This window comes from Hyperolius riggenbachi, chromosome 5, assembly GCF_040937935.1.
Source record: "Hyperolius riggenbachi isolate aHypRig1 chromosome 5, aHypRig1.pri, whole genome shotgun sequence".
Lineage (NCBI taxonomy): Eukaryota > Metazoa > Chordata > Amphibia > Anura > Hyperoliidae > Hyperolius > Hyperolius riggenbachi.
Genome location: NC_090650.1, coordinates 388,750,182 through 388,773,228, shown reverse-complemented (window position 1 = coordinate 388,773,228; position 23,047 = coordinate 388,750,182). Strand labels below are relative to the sequence as shown.

General features: G+C 44.2%; 1 protein-coding gene across 3 annotated transcripts in view; it reads right to left on the bottom strand.

Moving 5' to 3' along the window:
* The window catches only part of VPS13B (vacuolar protein sorting 13 homolog B), a 1,202,086-nt gene that overhangs the window by 600,176 nt on the left and 578,863 nt on the right, over positions 1 to 23,047 (bottom strand). For all 3 annotated transcript variants that reach the window (XM_068237718.1, XM_068237719.1, XM_068237717.1), the window contains exon 24: positions 10,027 to 10,247. In XM_068237718.1, the coding sequence (XP_068093819.1) occupies positions 10,027 to 10,247 (221 nt within the window). The remainder of the gene's footprint in view (positions 1 to 10,026; positions 10,248 to 23,047) is intronic.

The window sequence follows — 23,047 nt, the reverse complement described above, 5'->3', positions numbered from 1 at the left end:
AAGTCTTGGCAATCATTGAGATTTTTTTTAGCAAAATTGAGACGAGCTTTAATGTTCTTTTTGCTTAAAAGTGGTTTGCGTCTTGGATATCTTCCATGCAGACCGTTTTTACCCAGTCTCTTTCTTATGGTGGAGTTGTGAACACTGACCTTAATTGAGGCAAGTGAGGCCTGCAGTTCTTTAGATGTTGTCCTGGGGTCTTTTGTGGCCTCTCAGATGAGTTTTCTCTGCGCTCTTGGGGTAATTTTGGTCGGCCGGCCACTCCTGGGAAGGTTCATCACTGTTCCATGTGTTTGCCATTTGTGGATAATGGCTCTCACTGTGGTTGGCTGGAGTCCCAAAGCTTTAGAAATGGCTTTACAACCTTTACCAGACTGATAGATTTCAATTACAGTACTTTTGTTCTCATTTGTTCCTGAATTTCTTTGGATCTTGGCATGATGTCTAGCTTTTGAGGTGCTTTTGGCCTACTTCTCTGTGTCAGATAGCTCCTATTTAAGTGATTTCTTGATTGAAACAGGTGTGGCAGTAATCAGGCCTGGGACTGACTACAGAAATTGAACTCAGGTGTAATAAACCACCTTTAAGTTATTTTTTAACAAGGGGGGGGGGGGGGGGGAAATAATTTTTCACACAGGGCCATGTAGATTTGGAGTTTTTTTTCTCACTAAATAATAAAAACCATCATTTAAAACTGCATTTTGTGTTCAATTAGGTTATCTTTGACTAATAGTTAATGGTTTTTGATGAGCAGAAACATTTAAGTGTGACAAACATGAATAAAAAAAGAATAAGAAATCAGGAAGGGGGCAAATAGTTTTTCACACCACTGTAGTTTTCTCCAAGATTTTTACACCTAATCAATTAAGTGCATTTTAAACTACCAGGAAGCAACACAATACATCTAGTTTTAGTATTTTTTAAATTGCTAAGTGCTGAAAATTATTTAATTTATTGTATTTATAAAGCGCCAACATGTTTCGCAGTGCTTGACAGTTAACTGCTTGACGTTAGTTAACTGCTTGCCGACCGCGTCACGCCGATGGGTGTGGCCACGGCTGCAGCCCCAGGACCGCCTAACTGTGAAACTGCCATCTAATTACCATGTACAGTGCTGTGATCTGCAGGAGCGCTGTACTGGGGACAGCCGTGTGACACGGCTGTCCCCTCCTGAGTCTAGGCGGTGATCGGCTGTCATAGGGTTAAGTCTATGACAGCCGATCACAGTGATTGGCTGGCTGTGGGAGGGAGGGACGAATAGATAAATAATTAAAAAAAAATGTATTAGAAAAATAAAGAAGTAAATATTTATAAAAAACAAACAAACATGCGGGAGGGGTTTGGGGGGGAGGGAATCAGACCCCACCAACAGAGAGCTCTGTTGGTGGGGAGAAAAGGGGGGTAATCACTTGTGTGCAGTGTTGTGTGGCCCTGCAGCTTGGCCTTAAAGCTGCAGTGGCCTATTTTACAAAAAATGGCCTGGTCTTTAGAGAGGGGGGGGGTTAAAGCCTGTGGTCCTGAAGAGGTTTAAGGGAACCTGAACTGAGAAGGATATGGATTTTTCCTCTTAAAATAATACAAGTTGTCTGTCTCTCCTGCTGATCCTGTGTCTCTAATACTTTTAGCCACAGCCCCTCAAGAAGCATAAAGATCAGGTGCTCTGACTGAAGACAGACTGTATTAGCTGCATGCTTGTTTCAGGTGTGTGATTCAGCCACTACTGCAGACAGAGATCAGCAGGACTGCCAGGCAACTGGTATTGTTTAAAAGGAAACATCCATATCCCTCTCAGTTAATGTTCCCTTTAAGGTTACAGACAATATTTAGGGGCAATAAGAAAATACAGGAATACATGCAAACCAGATCACGCAGCACAGTATGAGTACAAGGTAATGCTCAGTCACTGGAGGGGAGCATGGAGATTAGGCAAGTAGAGTTCACTCAGATCCATAGGATGGGTGTACAGTAATGGAGGTACGTGAACAGGTAGGAGACAAAGAGGAGGACCCTGACTGAAGGCTCACAATCTAGAGGGAGAGGTAGGGACACGAAAGGTAGGGGACCAGAATTCAGCTGCGGGTTTAGAGCTTCAGTGATGGGGAAATATATCAGAGTGAAAAGGTGAGTTTTGAGGGCCTTCTTGAAGGAGGGGGAAACCCTAATAGGAGGAGGTAAGGAGTTCCATAGTGTTGGAGTAGCTCTTTTGAAGTCCTGGAGGCGAGCATGGGATTGGGTGATGCAGGAGGCAGTCAGGCGAAGTTCATTGGATTGAGCGGAGTGAGCGGCTAGGTGTGTGCCTCTGAGTAAGATCAGAAATGTAGGTTGGGCAGGTTTCGTGGACAGATTTGTAATGCTGGGAATACACGAGTCGATTATGTGCTGGAATCGAGCCAGCGACTCGATGCCGGCGTGTCCCCGCTCGTCTCCGCGGCCGCCCAGATCGATTCCCGCTCGTCCCTGCGGGCATTTCTTATCTCCCGTACAATTATTCTTTTGTTCTCCCCGTCGGTATCGAGCGCGGAATCGATCATCAGCGGCTCGATTGATCATTTCAAACGAACCGTGTATTCCCAGCATAAGTCAGACACAGTATCTTGAATCTGATTCTGGACTGGATAGGAAGCCAGTGGAGGGGTTTACAGAGGGAATCCGCCATGGTGGAGCGATGGAAGGAGTGGATAATTCTGGCTGCCGCATTCATGACGGACTGCAGGGGGGCAATATGGGTCATAGGGAAACAAGACTGAAGGGCATTGCAGTAGTCAAGGCAGGAAATAATGAGGGCATGGATGAGGAGTTTAGTGGTGGCAGAGGTCAGGAAAGGGCAGATCTTGCAGACGTTACAGAGGTGGAAGTTGCAGGACTTTGTAAGGTTTTGGATGTGGGGGTGAAGGAGAGTGCTTAAACAGAAGATTACAAACGTTCTTCTACGACAGTGGTTCCCAAACTTTTTTGGTTGAAGGCACCCTTGATGGCTCTGAAATTTTTTTCAAGGCACCCCTCGGCAAAAATAACTACTGAAATGCTGTTACGAGCCCTTATTCAGCAGCACCCCCCAAAGGATGGGGATGAACGCCGAGGCACCCCTGACAGGTGCTCAAGGCGCACCAGGGAGTTTGAGAACCCCTGTTCTATGAGAAAACTCAGGAGAAAAAGTTAATTGCATATGGCCATGGTGTGGTGCAATTGTCCTGCGGCAAGCCCACTGCAGGACAATCACACCACATCCTTTCATGTTTAAATCACCATGCGGCAGTGTGTGTTGACAGTGTGATTTATGTAGCTCTGCGTACCCCATCACTGAAATCTGAATGATCAGCGCCATGTGCACCACACAGTTACCGCAACAATCTAAATAGATTATTGCAGCGCCATTGACTCCATTGCAATTGCGTGCCGAGCAAAACCACTCATACGGCTTGGCAACGAACTGCAGAATCTGCGTTGCCTGTGTCATTGGAAGCACTTCCGTCACATCGCGTCGCAGCGCGGGTACTGTGGCCATCTCAGAGACAAACGGCCACTGCAAAGTGTTGTTATGGGTGTTTCCCAACTGAAATCGAGACAGACGGGTTGTTATTATCTGTTTTTAATACCAAATCAAGTCACATATTGTAAGTCTATGGCAGACCAAAAGAAAGGAGTACATCTAAAAATAAACTATAACCTTAAGGTGCCCATTAACGGTACAATATTTTTCACCAAATGCGATCTTTCGATACTATTTTTATGATCAAATTGTATAGAAAATTTGCCATTCATGAAGGCAATCGATAGTGAACGATAATTAGTAATTAGGATAAAATTGATCTGAAAGTTGGATTTTATGATCGCATTTGAAGAAAGTATCGCTCAATAAATGTGAACAAACAATCGATAATTGCCTTCCAATTAGTTACGATCATTCAAACTGCATCGAAAGATCGCCTTTAGTGAAAAATGGTACCATCAATAGGCACCTTTATATGACCATAATACAAGACAATAATAACAATCATGCCACATGGTGGGGACATCTGCAAAGCCATTCTGAGCTCTGTTACTCTTATTTTTCCCAAACTTATACTTACTTACTTTTTAAGGGAACATGTTTTCCATGCGTATCATATTTCTAAATAGTTTATTACATTAAATGCTGAATCGCATCAAAACACAGGGGTGCATTTTAGGGAACATCTTTCCTACAAATGAGACACACTAAAGCCTGCTGTGCGCTGTGAAGGTCACCCAGCTGCAGTGGAGTTGAATGAAGACCAAGACATATTGTAAGACACTCAATACCTCGGTGTGATGAGCAGTTGTGAAGTCACTGTGCTCGTTCTCACAGCACTTGCTTGCCAGAATGTTATAGTGATATCCTTAAAATATACTGTGATGAACAAATACAATGCACAGCGCAATAAAACACTCTCTAGTCAGGGGAGATCTGTGAATCAGCACACACAAACACTCCAACTCATAAACAGTTGCAGATCTCATTTAAAGAGAACCACTTACAATCAGCTGACAAGGCAACAACCATCAGACTCTAAAGACGAGCCCTCTGAATGGAGTATCTAATGGTCCTCTTTAGATACAGCACACATATGCATGAGAAGAAATGGTAACATTGGAATCCTTGTGTCCTCACGTCATCTTCCAGCCTGGTCTAATAACTAATCATTTTTTGTAATTGATTCTAGGGTCTCTTGATTTTGGAAGGTAGGCTGAGGGGTTGGACAATAAGATAAGGGTATCTCATGACTCTCAGTGACAAAGAGGTCAGTATAGCCTTCGTAGACGTTTACTGAACACACCAGTAAGGTCAGAACCCAGCATGGTGTCAGAGACGCACCATGAGACCTCCTTACTACAGTTCAAAAGTATTTTTAAGCCTCATGCACAAACCTTTTTATAGTTTTGTGTAACTGGACAAAAATTCCAGACCCCCCCCATAACCAGCGCAGCCCCCCAGCTTCCCCACATTCAACATAAGGTTCCAAAGCTTCTCCCCAATGCTGCATGCACTATATAGCTTCTTTATCTCTTTCCCTAGTTCCTCCAGTAAAGTTGTTGTCCCTTAGGGACCCAGAACTGGCTGGAGGGCTCCAGACAGGTGAGTGGGTTCTGCTGCCCATACTCTGCAGGCATGGGTCCTGGGATAGCACTATCAATTGGAGTGTGATCTGAAGGGACTGTCAGAGGACGTTGGGGCCCTGGGTACTTTGTCCTTCGGAAGTGCAGGCCTAAAAAGGTCCTTGACTAGTCAATTGTGTTTAAAGTATCTGCTAGGAAAAAACAGGCAATGTCCACTTCCTGCACCACACACTGTGGTTGCTAAAGGCTGCAACCTTTTCAGGAATTTCAGTATACAACTGTACCACTTACAGATGGAGGAAGCAATGTAAGCAGCAGTCACACCCGGAGCACCTGCTATAGATTGCCTCAGCACAAGTGCTTTAAGTCACGTGATTTAATATTCACGGCTACATTTTTTTTACCAGCTTGTACCTTGTTTCACAAAAAAGTAACATTAAAGGGTAAAAAAAGGTTCCAATGTGGGCACTTGCCTCCGGAGAGGGAAGTCTGGATCTTCCAGAGGATTTCCTCAGTCACCCTGCTCCTCACCACTACAGAGCCAGAAACCCCACTAGCACTGCACAGACAGCTCCCTCCTATGCACTAGCAAAGAGGTAACCAGCACGGTTTTGTCTGCCAAACACGAGTGCAGCTCCATGCCACTGCACAGGCACAAGTCATCTGCACATGCGTATGCGTAGCGCGGGAAAGCTATGTGGAGCTTTGAGGATCCCACTGCTGGAACGGACTGACGGGGGAAGCCTCTGTAGGATCCAGAGTCCTCTCTCTCACGAGTAATCTAAAAATTTACACTTTTAAAACTCCCACATTTACTATAAGTTCAATTACGATAAATAGTACATTTAGATCATGCATGGGATGGGTTTTAAACGTTTTAAAATTCCTGTCTATCTGGGTTTACTGCTCATATTATTTGAAGCGAGTGGATCCAAACTGAGTTAAGGTCCACTTTAAATAAAGATTGCAGACGGTCATTTATAACTTCTCAGGATGAATGTTTAAGACCATATGGTGATGTGTGATGTAGAAAGCTACTACTGCGTTCCCGCTACGTTTCACAATGGGGTCACAACATGAAAGAGTCAACATAAAAGCTGCCACCTAACCAGAGACAGAACTTCAAAACTGAACACACACGCTGCCATTTACAAAAAACACAAACAAAAATCAAACTTAGGTCACATTCATTGTCCCCGAGCACCTTTCCAATCCAGTCTGCTATGATGTGTTCCAGACCTACTGCCTGCCGCCTTCCAATCCCAACTTCATGTAGCGTGAAAGAGCACAAGGGTGTGAACCCGACTGGAGGAATTTTTATTGTTGTTTAGCACGTGCATTCACAAGTCAGCGCTGCCATGCGTCAGGGGCCACAAAAACTGCACATCTGCTACTGATTTCATCCCATCAGACAGGAGAAGCTGCTGCTAGAGCATTCCGGATGGGATTCAACTCACAAAACCCCACAAACATGTCACAAACTAACGACAATACTGAATACCATTCCATTACATTCAAGTTGCAAGCTCTTCTGGGCACTGTGTGTCTCTCTCTCCTCCCTCTTAGGTTTTTGTGACTTTTCCTATTAAGTATGTGATCTACGCGGCTCAGGACAGTTTCAGCTGAAAATCTAAAATGTGTACTGGTGTCCCCCGAGGTTTTATAAAGATCCAGTGTGCAGGATTATTACCCGACAGCAAGGGCTGAGCATACTCTATTCTGCCTCTTACCCCCCACTCCCACCTCCGAATCTGCTCCATCATGTGCCACACTGCCAACGCTCCTCTTTTTTCCATAGCAACAGGACATATTGATTGGCTGTAGTAAAAGGATGCATCTGTTTATGCACTGAACTTTTTCCTCAGAACCAGGTATAAACTTTTACAGGTGACATCCATTTGAAATTGGTACAAAGCCTAAAACGGGTCCGAACTCTTGCACAGCACACAATGAAAAGTATTTATTCCACATATAGTTGCTGAGGAACTCACTTCTCTGTGTTTTGATCAAAATGGTGCTGTAGATGGAAGCTACAGCACACAGGGCTCTGGCCCTTTCTCTGCTGCCCCACTCCCCCCAAATTCCCTACCCTACTCATGCTAGATTGACCCCCCTGCTTCCCCCAGATATGTGAGGGGACCCAGGGATCACCAGCTTCAGAGCTCTGGAGCAGCAGACTTTCCGGCTGACTCCTCCATGTTTGTAGCCAGCTGATCACCAACATGTGGTCCCAGAGCCTACAGCTGTAGCCCCGACAGCAATCCTCAGACGTCTGCCATTGCTACCACCAGGGATTTCACTGCTGTTTGGAGGTGCTGACCAGAGCACCACAGCCCGCTGACCCTGACCTCCTGCTGACCCTGGGCCCCGTCGACCTGGTTCCCAGCAGAGTGGGCCTCCTGTCTTCTGGACATGCCACCACACTGGACCTGCTGGCCACAAGTCTTTGCTACAGTCCTCCGGCTCCAGCCTTGCACTCACAGCAATACAACCCATCCTCTGCAGGTGAGACAGGTATCACAGAAATCTTTGAGGAAGCCAGACACCGCCACTGACTGTGTCCCCTGGGACACCAGATCACCATCGATGGCTTTGTTTCAAGGGAAAGAGCCAGGTGCCACTGCAGACTCTGAAGCCACAACACCAGACCCCCGACCCAGACATAGCCGCAGCAAATCCTCTGCCTCTGAACCTCAGGGGAGCCAGGTACCACTGCTGACTTTGTGCCTTAGGGGAACCACAACACCACCACTGACAGAGGTCCCCTGTTCTCTATTGAATGTACCCGGGTGTTTATGGGAAAAGGATTGAACACCTAACTCCCCCCCCCCCCCTTCTTACCCACTGAGCAAAGGGTATAGCAGCTGACGGTAAAAGGGTACAGCTGATGGCACCGAAGAATAGCAACCGCGGCAACTGACTCTCAATCCTTTTCCCTCTTGGTCCAGAACACTGAGTAGCTACTGACTAAGCACAGCCTGTTGCATGGATGTGTATAAAGCAAGCTATGTCGAGTCCAAGAAGCATAACTAATTCCTACCATAACCAGTCATTTTTTGTTCCCATTGCAGTGTAGGGCCACATTTTTGTAAGGACCAATAAACCTATCTGTATGTTTTTGGGATGTTTGAGGAAACCTACACAAACAGGGAGAACATACAAACTCCATGCAGATAAGTATCTTGGACCAGATTTAAACCGGGGGCCATTGCACTACAAGGCGAGAGTGGAGCCGAGGAGTTGGAGCACTTTTGGGGTACCTGGAGTCTGAGTTTTCATAAACTGAGGAGTTGGATGATTTTTGTACCAAATCCACAGCCGTGGCCATAACACTACGCCATTCATATAAATACACAATAATGATAAAAAATGAGTTTAAAGATTAAAAAAGGATTTAGAAAAAATGGGAAATTCATAATGGTGCTGTCCGGGATCTCCTGAGAGAAAATGAAATGTATATCGTGTTTATTTAATTAAAATGCCTCCTAAATGCAAAGTCTGTTAAGTGTGTGAAAAAATGTACAATTATGCATCTCTCTGCCACTGTTATTGTTCTCTAACAAACTTATTATTTAACAAGAGAAACATTTGCTGTTATGCTATGCACTGACAGGATGTTGTATTTGTCCAATGATAACATCTCAATTTAGAATAAAACCCTAAACTTATCATAATCAAATGCAGCTGATAACTTGCTGAACATTCAGTTGTGTGACGTGATGATGAAAGTTTCCCCTTCCTAAACTGACCAGGAAAGTCAAACCAAACCATTTGGGTGCAATTAAAATACGGCCGAATGGCAGCTTTTGTAACACCATGCGTGTCAGCTCAGTGGCTTTACTCAGAGGCAGAGAAACACGAGGTCGTGTCTGAGCATGGCTGTGGCTGCACTCAGATGTGACTTCAACAAAGACAAGACACAGCACATTTATATCACACTTTTCTCCAGGCTGCCTCAAAGCGCCAGCTGCAACCCCTAGGGCGAACTCTATAGGGACTAGCAGTGTTAAGGAGTCTTGCCCAAGAATTCTTTACTGAATAGGTGCTGGCTTTGCGAACAGGAAGAGCTGAGACTCAAACCCAATGGTCTCCTGTGTCAGAGGCAGAGCCTTTAAACAGTACACTATCCAGCCACTACTTCATGAGGTGGCCGTCTGTCCACTGCCGGTACCAAGTGCTAACAATCGCCCAGCTGATGCAAGAGAGCAGCTGGCAGGTGATGAATTCACCACATTCAGCTGCTTGCGGAAAAGAGGCCTAAAATATCCCTAACCCCAGGCAAAGCTTCCTAAGCTACGCACAGAGTTATGTTCATGCTGGATCCACAAACCTCTGAAAGGTGTCCATTCCTCTCCTCGTTCCCCATGGCCACCGAAAACACTCTTTGAAAAATTGGACTTTTGGCTAAAGTCATATTTTCAGACAGGAAGAGGCAGGCCTGCTGCAATGTTCCCTCCTATCAACTATCCTATCTCCTCTTCCCTGCCCTTAATAGGAGGGTGAGAGGAGGGTACATCGCAGCAAACTTGTCTCTTCCTGTTTGAAAATGTGACTTTAGCTGAAAGTCAAATGTTTCAAGGCGTGATCAAAGAGATGAAGGAGAATGAGGAGAGCAATGGGCAACCCACAGAGTTATGTTCATGCGGTTTACACATACCTCCGTGCTAACGTTATGTAGGTTTGCCTCGGGTCACGATGAAACTAATCATCAGAGAGAATCTCTTCTCTGTATTAGTGGAAGGACATTGATGGCTGAGCAGATCATTCAGAAACAGCCTTATCAGTCCGCGACAGCGCGTGCACACGCGCTACTGTCGTCTAAAAGACTGCCCAGAGGGAGGGTCCGGTGAACCCGTCGTTGCATCTGGTATGGCGTGTGTACGCAGCTTAAGAGACCAGTATTCATACCTGCTGGTTAAATGCAGACAGAAAATGATAAGATCTACCCACCTGTGGATTGGAGCATTTTATCTCCAGAGGATCAAGATCAACATGAAGACAGACAACAAAGGAGTGCCCTGCCTCTGGTCCAGCAGAGGGCAGTATGTGGGATGTGACAGCCAGAGTGGAGGTACAGCCCATAGGCTCCACTAAGTTCAGTATGAGCTGATGCTCCAGGAGGGTGTAGACGCTGAAGTGATGGAGGTTGATGGTCCAGGGGAATGCAACACCTGATCAAATGCAAGAAAATCATAAATTACATATACATAAAAATGCAATTACATATTTAGTTTGATTGTGAAAAGACATCCGTCCATAAAGGTCAACCAGAAAAAAACAAAAAAACAAAAACAAAACACTGTCCTGAACCTGCACATATCCTAGTTGATACAGGAGATAGCAAAAAAAAAAACCTTATAGTACAAGTACAACTATTTCTAAAGGTGCCCACTAATGATACAATCTTTAGTGCAAGGTAGAAAGGATGCGATCGGCACTAGAAGCTGATTGGCTGATTGTCAGCCTATGGCTGGGTCCGAGTGGACAACTTACTGTGCCTCCGGATAAAGTAATCAATAGTGTGCAGTAGAAGAAAGGGTCCGGGCACCAGCTGTGTTGCAAACTTCCACTATTTATTTCATCCCCACCAGACAGATACACAAACAAGGCAAGGCCAGACAGCTGTTTCGTAAGCAAAGGCTTGCTTCCTCAGAGACCATGAGCCTAACTGACATACATGTATATATAGCATATAACAAATACTTGCAAATTGAAAGAAGAGAGGAGGGACTCACCGCTGCCATATCCGGCTCATTACTGAGTGTCCGTCTTGCAGACACATCGCTCTGAGCCACCCAGCCTCGACGTGTTGGTGCGCAGCGAGTACAGGGTACCACGTGAATTGAACTGGCTGGAGCGATTGTGACCAGTGGGCAAATACAAATGTCATATTTGCACGAGAAACAGTTCTAATGTTGTTAAGGATATTTATCGCAGCACTCTTTTTACTGCTTTTTTCGCCGTATTACCGATGACTGCATTAAAGTCTATGGCGGCGCCCTTTTCGTCTGCCCTCATCCGGTGCCCTTTTTTCCTGCTACCTGAAATTGTGTTCCCATACATGGATGGCAAGTTCAGAGTTATACTCCATAAAATCCGCTCTGGTGAAATAAAGGAGAACGTATGCCGCGACCGACACAAATAGATAAACATTACATTACAGAGAAGTGTCAGCTCTGGAAAAAAACTAATATAAAAATGATTCATAAAACAAAGAATGGATTTCAGGTCTTATTTACAGAAGATGGTCAGAGCAAATGACTCATTTGATAGTGAAGCCAATAAATAAGCATCACCAGCCAAGGAACTAGAAACACCAACAGTTCTCATACATCTATCCTCACAGATAAGCGAGCCTGTGCCAAAGGAAGATCCTCTGCAATCTCCTATTCCACCAAAGTCATTGCACTTCCAATCTTTCTCAGTTCACCCAATGACATTAGAGCCCATTTACACTTGCCATGCAAGTGTAAATTGTGTTACTCACACAACAATGTAAAGCAATAGAGCCTAGCACACATTGCATTGCATTGCGAGGGAAATGCCTGGTCGGCCGGCAAGCCATCACAAAGTCAACAGGGCATTACCGCCTGACTTCCATGGCAATACAGTGGTGGTGGAAGTAATGTAAGTCAATGAAAGATGCAGAAAAAAGTTAAATATGTTGGTGGCGGTGCGCATGCACGGAATGATAAAGATACAATGGGAAAAGCCAGGAAATCCAGTGACGTACTTCCTGTCCAGCAGGGAGTGCATCACGCTGCTATACGCTATGCATATAACCGTGCCGGCGCGCTCTGTGCAGGGTCAAAGAAATGATGCTTTGTGCTTTGAAGTGTGATGTGTTGGGGCGGAGCATCGCACTGCAAAAGCAATAGCCAGGTGTAAAACTAGCCTTAGCATTATGGGACTGAAATATTGGTTTGAAGATTTAATTGGCATCTGATTCTTCTCTTCATATTTTTTTAAATTATCTTGAGTAGAACATTTTATACAAGCTAAATGGTTTTCAGCCGGGGTAGTCGGGCAGGGCCACCTCTGCCGAAAATTTAGGGTGTACATCGGCTCCCAATCTCCCCTTAGTGTGTTGGCGAGCAATCTGGTTAGCAGGTCGTCTGGGCCAAGCGCAGGCTGAGGACATACGGTAGTTTTCCTGCTCACCCTGCCCACTTCGTACCACTCAGTCATGCTCGGCACCATCATCTCTCCTCCCCCTTAAAGGACACCCAAAGCGAAAATAAACTAATGAAACAAAGGATTGTATCTATCTTCCTTCTCCTAAAAATGACTTTTTAAGATATTCCATAGTTTTATATTATGTTTAAATCTACTTTTTAAGTTTTAACTGTTTTATTGTTTTGCTCAATGACACATTCATTGAAGTATGCCAGAGCTAAAATCTATGAACTTTTTACCCCTTGTATCTCTCAGAAGCAATTTTCTGCTAGGAAAGTGTTTTATAGTTGGAATTTCTCATCAGTGAGGGTCACACTGCAGTCACTTCCTTTCTGAGTCAGGACTGAGTCAGCCACTTACATACCTGATATTTAACTCTTCCAGGCAAAGAACAAAAAAAAGGAACACAGCACAGTTATTAGTGTGCTTGGCACTGTACATACACATGTCTATCTTTTCATGTCCCATGTATCCTTTAATAGTAACAGATATTGTTGCTAGCCTGCAAGCTAAGGATATGCCTGTGGAGACTCAGCCCCGAACTGTTGTCAGAGTAATTGAGTCGCGATGAATGCCAGAAGACAATCCTCGTACGAGACTTTATGATGACCAACTGCACTTATCTTATGGGCAGCATGGTGGAATGGTGGTAAGCACTCTCGCCTTGCAGCGCTGGGTCCCAGCCAAAGATCGGTCCCCGGTTTGAAACCCAGCCAGGGCACTATCTGCAGGCAGTTTGTATGTTCTCCCTGTGTCTGTGTGGGTTTCCTCCAAGCACTCCGGTTTCCTCCCACATCCCAAAAACATACAGATAAGTTGCACAGTACATAGTTATCTGGGTTGAAAAAAGACATACATCCATCGAGTTCAACCACAAAAAGTTAAACACCAGCCTGTACCCTCACATATCCTTGTTGATCCAGAGAAAGTTAATTGGCTTTCCCTAAAAAATTGGCCCTGGACTACAACACATACATAGATGTGATTAGAATGTGATGTGATGGGATGGGATTAGTAGGGATTAGACTGTGAACTCCGGCTCTGAGGGACTATTACGTGACAAGCCAATATACTCTGTAGAACGCCGTGGAAGATGTTGGCGGCTTATAAATACTAAATAATAATCTCTTCCCTCCTGTCAAGAATGCTTCTCACAGACTTACAAATGTTTTTTGACCTCTCAGTTATCACGGAGAACTGTTCGGAATTCACAGGACTGCAGCAAAGATCTGCATTTCAAATTTTAGGTATCATAAAACGAGACAGCACGAAATAGATCTATCCCTCTTTGCAAGATGTACACATTCCGGTGCAGATTGAGATGACGTCTGGATATCAGGATTCGGTCATAGCACAATGCAGATTAGACTTGGCATGGCATACAAAGTACTATGCATTTACATATCAAGTGTTTGTTGCCTGTATGTTTTTAACCCACAGGAGCTAGAAGCACTAAAATTCAAGTTTATACATCAAACGTTATCCATGTCACTTTCCCCCCAAACTCCCAAACCTGCCAAATATGTGTGCTGGATATCAGCATTATGTAGCCATTCTGACCGCGGGAGAGCTCCCATCAATGTACTGAGACATACTGAGAAAACAATATAACCTAGACCTTATTCTACATGAGCTCATGCGGATATTTTCAACAAGACGACATTCATTCCTCTTTCCTGATAACTGTGGGAGATTCTTCTGCAAACTGTTGAAGAAGGAGATTCTGACTCATCTGCACAGCTTTTCACTGAAGCAAGAGTAGCAGTTACCAGACAGTGAGGCTGGGTTCACACATAAAAAGTAGCAGTTACTAGACAGTGAGGCTGGGTTCACATATAAAAAGTACCAGTTACTAGACAGTGAGGCTGGGTTCACACACAAATAGGTATCCAGGTCTTTGTCAGTTTTTGAGAGTTGGCATCAGTTTTGTATGAGTTTTCTATGGCTTGGTTCCCACATAAATCTGTACATTTCCGGTCCTGTCAAGTTTTCCATCAGTTTTGTATGAGTTTCTATGGCTTGGTTTACACATAAAAGGTGTACTTTTCCAGGCCGATCCTGTCCTATCCAGTCCATTTCGTATCAGTTTACAGTTTGGGTGTGTTCACACATATAAGTTCCAGACCTGTCAGGTAAAACTTATAGAAAACTGATGCAAAACAAAGGAAAGGACTGGACTGGAAATGTACAGATTTAGGGCCCATTCCCAATTAACTTCCGCACCATGCGCGGCCAGCGGGAGCATACAGTATAATGTCCACTCTGATGTTCTGCAGTGATGTGGCTGGAGCCCGGGGCTGATGCGCTCCCCCATAGGCTATATGGGTGAACGCATGCGCCTGTCTCGGCATTATGCTGGATTGCACAGAAGTGCACCCATTGCAGCATGACAAGTGTGAGCGGCTCCTACATATAACATACGAGCCATTCCCTCTTCACTTAGCAATGAGCAGAGATCTGACAACAAAAGTAAGTTCTCCACTCTAGTGGGAACAGAGCATTATATGGAATGGATCAATTTTAAAGGCATCAGTTTTCCATCTATGATCCTCCATTCCATTAGCGTATGGTCAATGCAACACATCCATCGGTCTGAAAAAAAAACGATGCAGACACAAACTTGTGGTTCGCACAGCACAACGGATTCGTTGGAATGGAGCAATGTGAATAGATCTTACTGATAAACATAGGATTTGCTCACATCCATTAGGGTCAGTTCCGGTCCATTAAACAGACCCTTTTTTTTGGCCAATGTGAACCGGCCATAACAGTACATATCTTGTTAAAGACCAACTCCAGCCCAAAAGATAACATAATTTTGAATAATAGATCCTATCCTGTTAAAACCTGTGAAAATTGGACTATAAATAAGGTCATGCATAGAAAAATTGATGCTTTTGAATTGTGGGTATGGAGAGAGCTACTTAGAGTTCCCTGGACTGGAATCAAATATTTTGGTCACATAATGAGAAGACCAGATCCTTTGGAGATCCTTGATGCTTGAAAAGGTTGAGGGCAAAAGATTGAGGGCAAGATTCTCTGCATTCTTTATTGTCCGCCACGGCCAGATCAAACCAGCATGCTTGGGTGTAACTTTGCAAATCAATCACCTGATTGAACTGATCAAGTTTATCTTTAAAGAGTATAAATGATTTAGTCAGGGTTTGCTCATTGTAAAATCTTTCCTCTCCCTGATTTGCATTCTGACATTTATTACATGGTGACATTTTTACTGTGGGCAGGTTATGTAGCTGCTCCTAGCTGTTCTGGCTGTTCCAGACAGCTGTAAACAGCCATTTCCTGTCTGTGAACATTGTTACATTGTGGCAGTTTGCCCAGAGTACCGCGGTATTTAGAGCTTCTTGTGGGAGGGGTTTCAGCACAAAATCAGTCACACATTGCCCCCTGATGGTCTGTTTGTGAAAATCATTATATTTCTCATGTAAAAGGGGGTATCAGCTACTGATTGGGATAAAGTTCAATTCTAGGTTGTAGTCTCTCTTTAAATGTTATTAAGGAACATATACTTAAAATAAATAATTCAAATAAAATGTTTGTGTTATTTTAACTAAGTTTTTTCTAAGGGCCCGTTTCCACGAGACGCGCGGCGGCACTTCCTGTTTAAGCGAATATGCACCAAATCCCAGAAGCTGTGTTTTGCACAGCTATGGAATTTTGCTGCCACTCGCACAGAAAACTTCTTCCATGTCGCCTGTGGGGAAACTCTGCGGATTCGGCCCGAATTCCTCTGTAGTGGAAACGAGCCTTAAGGTCCAGCCATGCAAAACAATGTATGTTCCGTACAAGCTATTACACTTTAGCTAGCTTTAGTGTGTGATTATCGATTATTCAGTAATGTACTTTAAAGCTATGCTAGCTGCTTCTGCAGGGTTATCGTTGCTCAATAGTATACCTCTGTTGAACAGAATTTTGTATTGTAAATTGTATTGTAACTGAATCGGAAGCATTTAAAATTACTTAAAGAGAACCCGAGGTGGGTTTGAAGAATATTATCTGCATACAGAGGCTGGATCTGCCTATACAGCCCAGCCTCTGTTGCTATCCCAAACCCCCCTAAGGTCCCCCTGCACTCTGCAATCCCTCATAAATCACAGCCATGCTGCTGACAAACAGCTTGTCAGAGCTGGTTGTGTTTATCTCTAAAGTGTCAGTCTGCTGCGCTCCCCGCCTCCTGCAGAACTCCAGTCCCCGCCTGCATCCCTTCCCTCCCTGCTGATTGGAGGGAAGGGAGGGGGGCAGGGACCGGAGCTATGCAGGAGGCGGGGGAGCAGCTGAGACTGACACTACAGATGTAAACAGAGCCTCACAGCACAGCTGTGATTTATGAGGGATTGCAGAGTGCAGTGGGACCTTAGTGGGGTTTGGGATAGCAACAGAGGCTGGGCTGTATAGGCAGATCCAGCCTCTGTATGCAGATAACATTCTTTAAACACACCTCGGGTTCTCTTTAAGCAACTTTCAGGATAAGAACACTAATGCTTTAAGGGGAATTTCCCTAGAATAAAGTCATCATTTTTGTGGTCAGGTCTTACATTTTGGAGACATTATGTTAATGAAATCCAGAAACTATTGATGCACTGGAGAACAGTACATAGAGATAGCACAGACCACCTGCATCAACTTCTGTGATTGGCTGAAAGCCAGCAACTTCCCACTGTCGCCATGCTTTCCATTGGATGATGCTAGTCACTTGACTTTGCTTCATCATCCAGAATGAGCTTTCCTATACCTGAATGGTGACAATCTCTCATGCATTCTCACTGTATCTATATATTTAGAGGTCTACCTTTATCATGCAATATGTTTGGTTGGTTTGTTACATCTTACATTTCTTCTCCCATCAAACTAATGGGTGCCAGTTGTTACAGTGGCTTGCAAAAGTATTCAGCCCCCATGAAATTTTCTACATTGTGTCATATTATTGCCACAAACATGAATCAATTTTATTGGAATTCCACATGAAAGACCAATACAAAGTGGTGTACCCGTGAGAAGTGGAACGAAAATCATACATGATTCCAAACATTTTTTACAAATCAATAACTGCAAAGTGGGGTGTGCATAATTATTCAGCCCCCTTTGGTCTGAGTGCAGTCAGTTGCCCATAGACATTGCCTGATGAGTGCTAATGACTAAATAGAGTGCACCTGTGTGTCATCTAATGTCAGTACAAATACAGCTGCTCTGTGACTAAGAGAATATTTGGAGCAACAACACCATGAAGTCCAAAGAACACACCAGACAGGTCAGGGATAAAGTTATTGAGAAATTTAAAGCAAGCTTAGGCTACAAAAATACTCCTTCCATTTCTGAATGATCGCTTGAACAGGGCTCCGTGGGATGTTCAAGGCTTTGGAAATATTTTTGTAGCCTAAGACTGCTTTAAATTTCTCAATAACTTTATCCCTGACCTGTCTGGTGTGTTCTTTGGACTTCATGGTGTTGTTGCTCCCAATATTCTCTTAGACAACCTCTGAGGCTGTCACAGAGCAGCTGTATTTGTACTGACATTAGATGACACACAGGTGCACTCTATTTCGTCATTAGCACTCATCAGGCAATGTCTATGGGCAACTGACTGCACTCAGACCAAAGGGGGCTGAATAATTACGCACACCCCACTTTGCAGTTATTGATTTGTAAAAAATGTTTGGAATCATGTATGATTTTCGTTCCACTTCTCACGTGTACACCACTTTGTATTGGTATTTCATGTGGAATTCCAATAAAATTGATTCATGTTTGTGGCAGTAATGTGACAAAATGTGGAAAACTTCAAGGGGGCTGAATACTTATGCAAGCCACTGTATATGTAGTGTCGCTTCTGAATTTTCACCAGTCATTTTCTATCGAAAATGGTATTTTAGATTTTAAAAATATATGCTAAATCTTACTTAAATCACACCATCTTATGATTGTCCTCTTACCATCCAGACCAATCAGGAGAGAGTGCTTCGGTGGACCTGATGGAAGACTGCAGGAGTATGGATAAGAACCAGTAGGATCATGGAACATAGATCCACTGTGCTGCACCAGTAGAATCTCTCCACCTCAAAATAGTGCAAAACAAATTTGCTGATCACAGTGCAAATGATCACCTTTTCAATCAGGCGATCAGCGCCCAGATTCACAGCCAGTTCACAACTATTATATAGCCATACAATCCCCTACTGGTCCTATTAGAATCCCCTACTGGTCCTATTAGAAAAATCAAAATAAATTATCGTCCCAAACACTCAGTTGGACAGCCCCTCAGCTTACCAAATCACAAGGAGTAACCCTAGGCTCTGCGCTGACCAATCCACTGCTCCGTGCTCAAAGCACAGAGCAGGGAAACAAGTGACGTCACGCAGGAACGACTCTTTTGCGCTGTGATGAGCAAATTTGTTTTGCACTATTTTGAGGCAGAAGGATTCTACTGGTGCAGAATTAGTTCAGCACGGTGGATCTATACTCCATGATCCTATTGGTTCTTATCCATACTCCTGCAGTCTTCCATCCGGTCCACCAAAGCACTCTCTCCTGATTTGTCTGGATGGTAAGAGGACAATATATAAGATGGTGTGATTTGAGTAAGGTTTAGTGTGGGACTGTCCAGCCTGAAGTCTTTAACAGCGGGCTGTCACTGGTTTGCCCCATACCTTGTCTATCTATTTTTATGGATTTTAATATTTTTTGAATAAAGAGCTATGTTTTAAAGTAAAAGAGAATTTTTTAGATTGACTGCGAGGGCACATTTTTTTACAGTTAAGGTTAGAGATGTAGCGAAGTGTTCGCTAAATTGTTCCCACCGAAGAGGCCACGTGTCATTTCCGCATTTTTCATATTACAGATTACTGCGCAGACGCTTTCCCGGCAGCTGTGCATCCTTGATTGCGTACCTGCAGCTGGGAGCGCTCTGCGCATGCCGTCACGCAGAGCATTCTCGGCTGCAGAAGCACAATCAAGGACACGCGGCCACCGGTAAAAGCGTCTGCGCAGTGATGCGTAATATGACGAATGCGGAAATGCCCCCGAGGTCATTCCCCATTGGCCTGTTCGCTGCAAACAGTTTGGGCCATCTCTAGTTAAGGTTCCCTTAAAGGTGGCCACAAACTATCCAATTTATAGCGAAAAATCGTTCGAGCGAACAGAAAATTCTGATCAGAAGAAAAATGGTTCACTACACCATCAACGAACCAATCTTTGCTTCCTATCACAACCAACAAGAAATTAAAATTTTGATATGACGAAAATGCAATCGGAAGACTATTTTTATAATCGTTCATAATCAATTCGGCCCATCAACACAGATTATTTAAAACTAATCTGATCAGAATTTCTGATCGCTCTAAAAATGTTTTGCTAGATATTGGACTGTTAGTGGCTACCTTTAGGTGTCCAATGCAACTGAATAACATATTAAGGCATGCTGACATTTTTTTATTTTTTAAATTTAGCACTGACTTCGTCTGCAGCACTTTACACAGTACATAGTCATATCACTAACTATTGAGGGACCAATTATTAGGGCATTAAACCTTATATGTGTGGTATCTGTTATTATATGCTGCTCCATTGTGTCCGAGCGATGTAATTACAGCGCAGGTAGATTTGGGCGCAGCCGCCGCCACCATAGGTTGTAATAGAAATTACAGCTATACCAGCGCACACAGAGTAACTCCGGCGCCATCAGAAGACGGAGCTGAAGTTACTTTTAAAACACTATAATTCTGCTTCCAGCAATTGCTGGAAGATAAAATTATTTCATTCCCCACCATCCATGGCGGTCTGGAGGGGGAATAGTAACTTGTGCAGCAGCAGGATCAGCCATATGCTGGCTGTATTCTGCGCCCAAGTCTCCCGGCGCTGATTTCATATGCATCCATTGTGTCCTAGGCAACCAGCATCCCAACATATCAAGCCACAGAGAAGCAAGCCTTTTTATCCAGAGCCTTCATATAATTAAAGAGGGACTGTACTAAACAAAGTAATTAATATTTTTTTTTTTTACAATATTCATTTAAACATTATTTTGTTGAGGTTTACCCATTGTAAATTTGTTCTTCACCCTGATTTGCATACTGAAATTTAGCACAGGTGTTGAAACCTCTGAAACCTCTGCAGAACGTTCCTTTACTTAAAGTTCCAAAGCCAGTAATAATAATAACTGGCCTCCTAAAATGCTCTGGGGTGGGAGAATTTCATATAGCTAAACAGCCCAGGCTGTGATGTCACTGGGAGGGCGGGGCTACATGCCAGCATACAACAACATATAGATATAGGAAGGGTTTCTGGTACTGAAACCAGGAGAATTATGGATGTCCTACATAAATAACTGCACTCGTCTGTGTGTCACTACAGCATCTTTTTAGCCTTTAGCAGCCAATTTATTTAGAGGCTTGCAAGTGCTCCAGGCCGATTTATTACAGCATTGTTTTGTGTTTCTTATTAGTCGCATTTCCCATCTTCGAATTATTACTGCTGTAATGTGTACTTATGGCCACTTGTCACTTGGGGGCAGTGCGAGACAATAACAGGCGACTTATGCTTTTTAGTTTCTATATTTTCTGCTAGTAGAGAGACATCAAAGCATTCCAAGAATTTACAGCATAACACATTCTGCAGACTGAGGTCAAAATCAGTGCATTTATCTGAAACGAGATCACTCTATTAAAGCTACTGATGGGTCAAGCCATCCATATTCCAGCAAACCACGCCTACGTTAGCTAAGACTCATGTCTACCAAAGAAAGAAAAGATAATCTAGGTGTCCATAGTAAGAGTGTTTGGAAGGTATAATATAGTAGCTGAAGTATGTGGTTGGGAGGTTGCTAGGGCGCCAAGGCTATGTATATAAAATCCTATAAGCTTCAGCAATTCTGTCTGTTAAAAGAAGTGAAAATTTTGTAATAACATTTCCCTAAATGTTTATTCCAGCAAAGAAAAACAAAGTCATTACAGAACAGAATCGCATGTTATATATTTAAAACACAGAGGTCTCTAAGGTTTTCCTTAATGAAGACAGATGATTTTTTCTTTTCCCTCTGACTAACACAGAAGGCAACAGTGGGTAAGATATTCTTCAGTGACCTGAGAAAGAACATCCAGAAATAATATTTAGTGTTCGCGTTCTTCTTCCACTCATCTGTGCCGTGTTGCACTTTTTTTCATTGCACTGAGTACAATTACCACCAGTAAGTACAAACAGCCTATAGAGACTAGAATGGCTAAATGGATTGAAGATATCAGCTGAAAACCACTTTCTTAACCCTTTCTGGACCGGCTGCCTAACCCCCCTTAAGGATCAGGTGATTCTGCTTCGGGGGGAGGGGGGGTAGGGGGCGTTTGGGGGGAGGGGTCAGGCAGCCGGATCCCTACTAGGGCTAAGCTGGGCATGGTGTCCCCAGTGTGGCTAGGTGTCCCCTGTATCGCAGGTAGCCTTTACTCACTTCCCAGGCTCCAGCGATGAACAGCTGTGGACCCCTCCTCTCTGGCCGGCATCCCCGCTCGTACTGCCGCTAAGTTCCGGGTCGCGGCTTGATGACATCATCAAGCTGGGACCTGATACTTACATCAGAGCAAGTAGGGACGCCAGCCAGAGCGAAGGGAAAGGACGATCGCTGGGGGAACGCCAGGAAGGTGAGTGGATCCTCTTCTTCTCCTACTACCCCCACTGCTCTGATAGTGATCACTACGATCCGCCGGCAATCATAGTGATCACGTGATCAGGAGCCAAGCGCGATGGCTCCTGATCACTAAGGGGAGATATCAGCTGTCATAAGACAGCTTAATCTCCCCTCTTGGGTGCGCACAATCGCGTTGGTAGCGGAAATGGCAGGTGGCGTAAATCCTACGTTGCATCAGGCTTAAACAGCCACAAGTGCGGCGTAGGATTTAATATGGGCGGTCGCGGTCCCCAAAGGGTTAAAGAGGAACTGAAAGGAGGAAATGAACTCCCCATCAATGTGAACTTGATGGCAGGTTTGACAGGGAAAATCATTAATGAGCTGCATGTGATGTCATTACCCACAAGGCTGTTACTCAGTAGGCAGAATTGTAGTTACGCTTACAGAGTGGGAGGGTTTTCAGCTGGATTTCCATTGGCTGCAGCAATTTTTCCCCTATGAGAATAGGGGAAAAAGTCCTGCAGCCAATGGAAATCCAGCTGAAAACCCTCCCACCCTGTAAGCTTAACTACAATTCTGCCTACTGGTGAACAGCCTTGTGGGTAACGACATCACAGGCAGCTCATTAATGATTTGCATATGCTGATATTAAAGGCTTGATATCTCAGTACTCATACCTCCTACACACTCCAAATTTCGTGGATGGGGAAGGGGCCCACCGAACTACATCTGCAGCCCCACAACCCCCCTAGATCCTGATATAGGGTATGTTGAAGGTATCTTGTGATCTGGCACAGAGGTAATCCAAGTGGTCTCCTCTGTGTGTAGAAGCTATGAATGCAGAGATATCAAGCCTAACATCAGTTTCATAATATAATACTGTAAACATTGGATGATCAGACACAGCATCGGCATAGCAACTTAGCGGAGAGCAGAGAAATAGCAGCAACACAGGATCAGACACAGTGTGTGAGACACAAATGAAAGAGGAGGAAGCGGAGGACGGATGGGCACCCTGAGGTGGGCGACATACAACAGGTAATGCAGAAATGCACACACAAGGAAGACATTTATACACTAGGGGGAACAGTGCTAGGGGTTTTGTCATGTTCGTCCCGATACCGCTTGCCATTACCACCACGCACATGATTGGCCATGCCAGTGCAA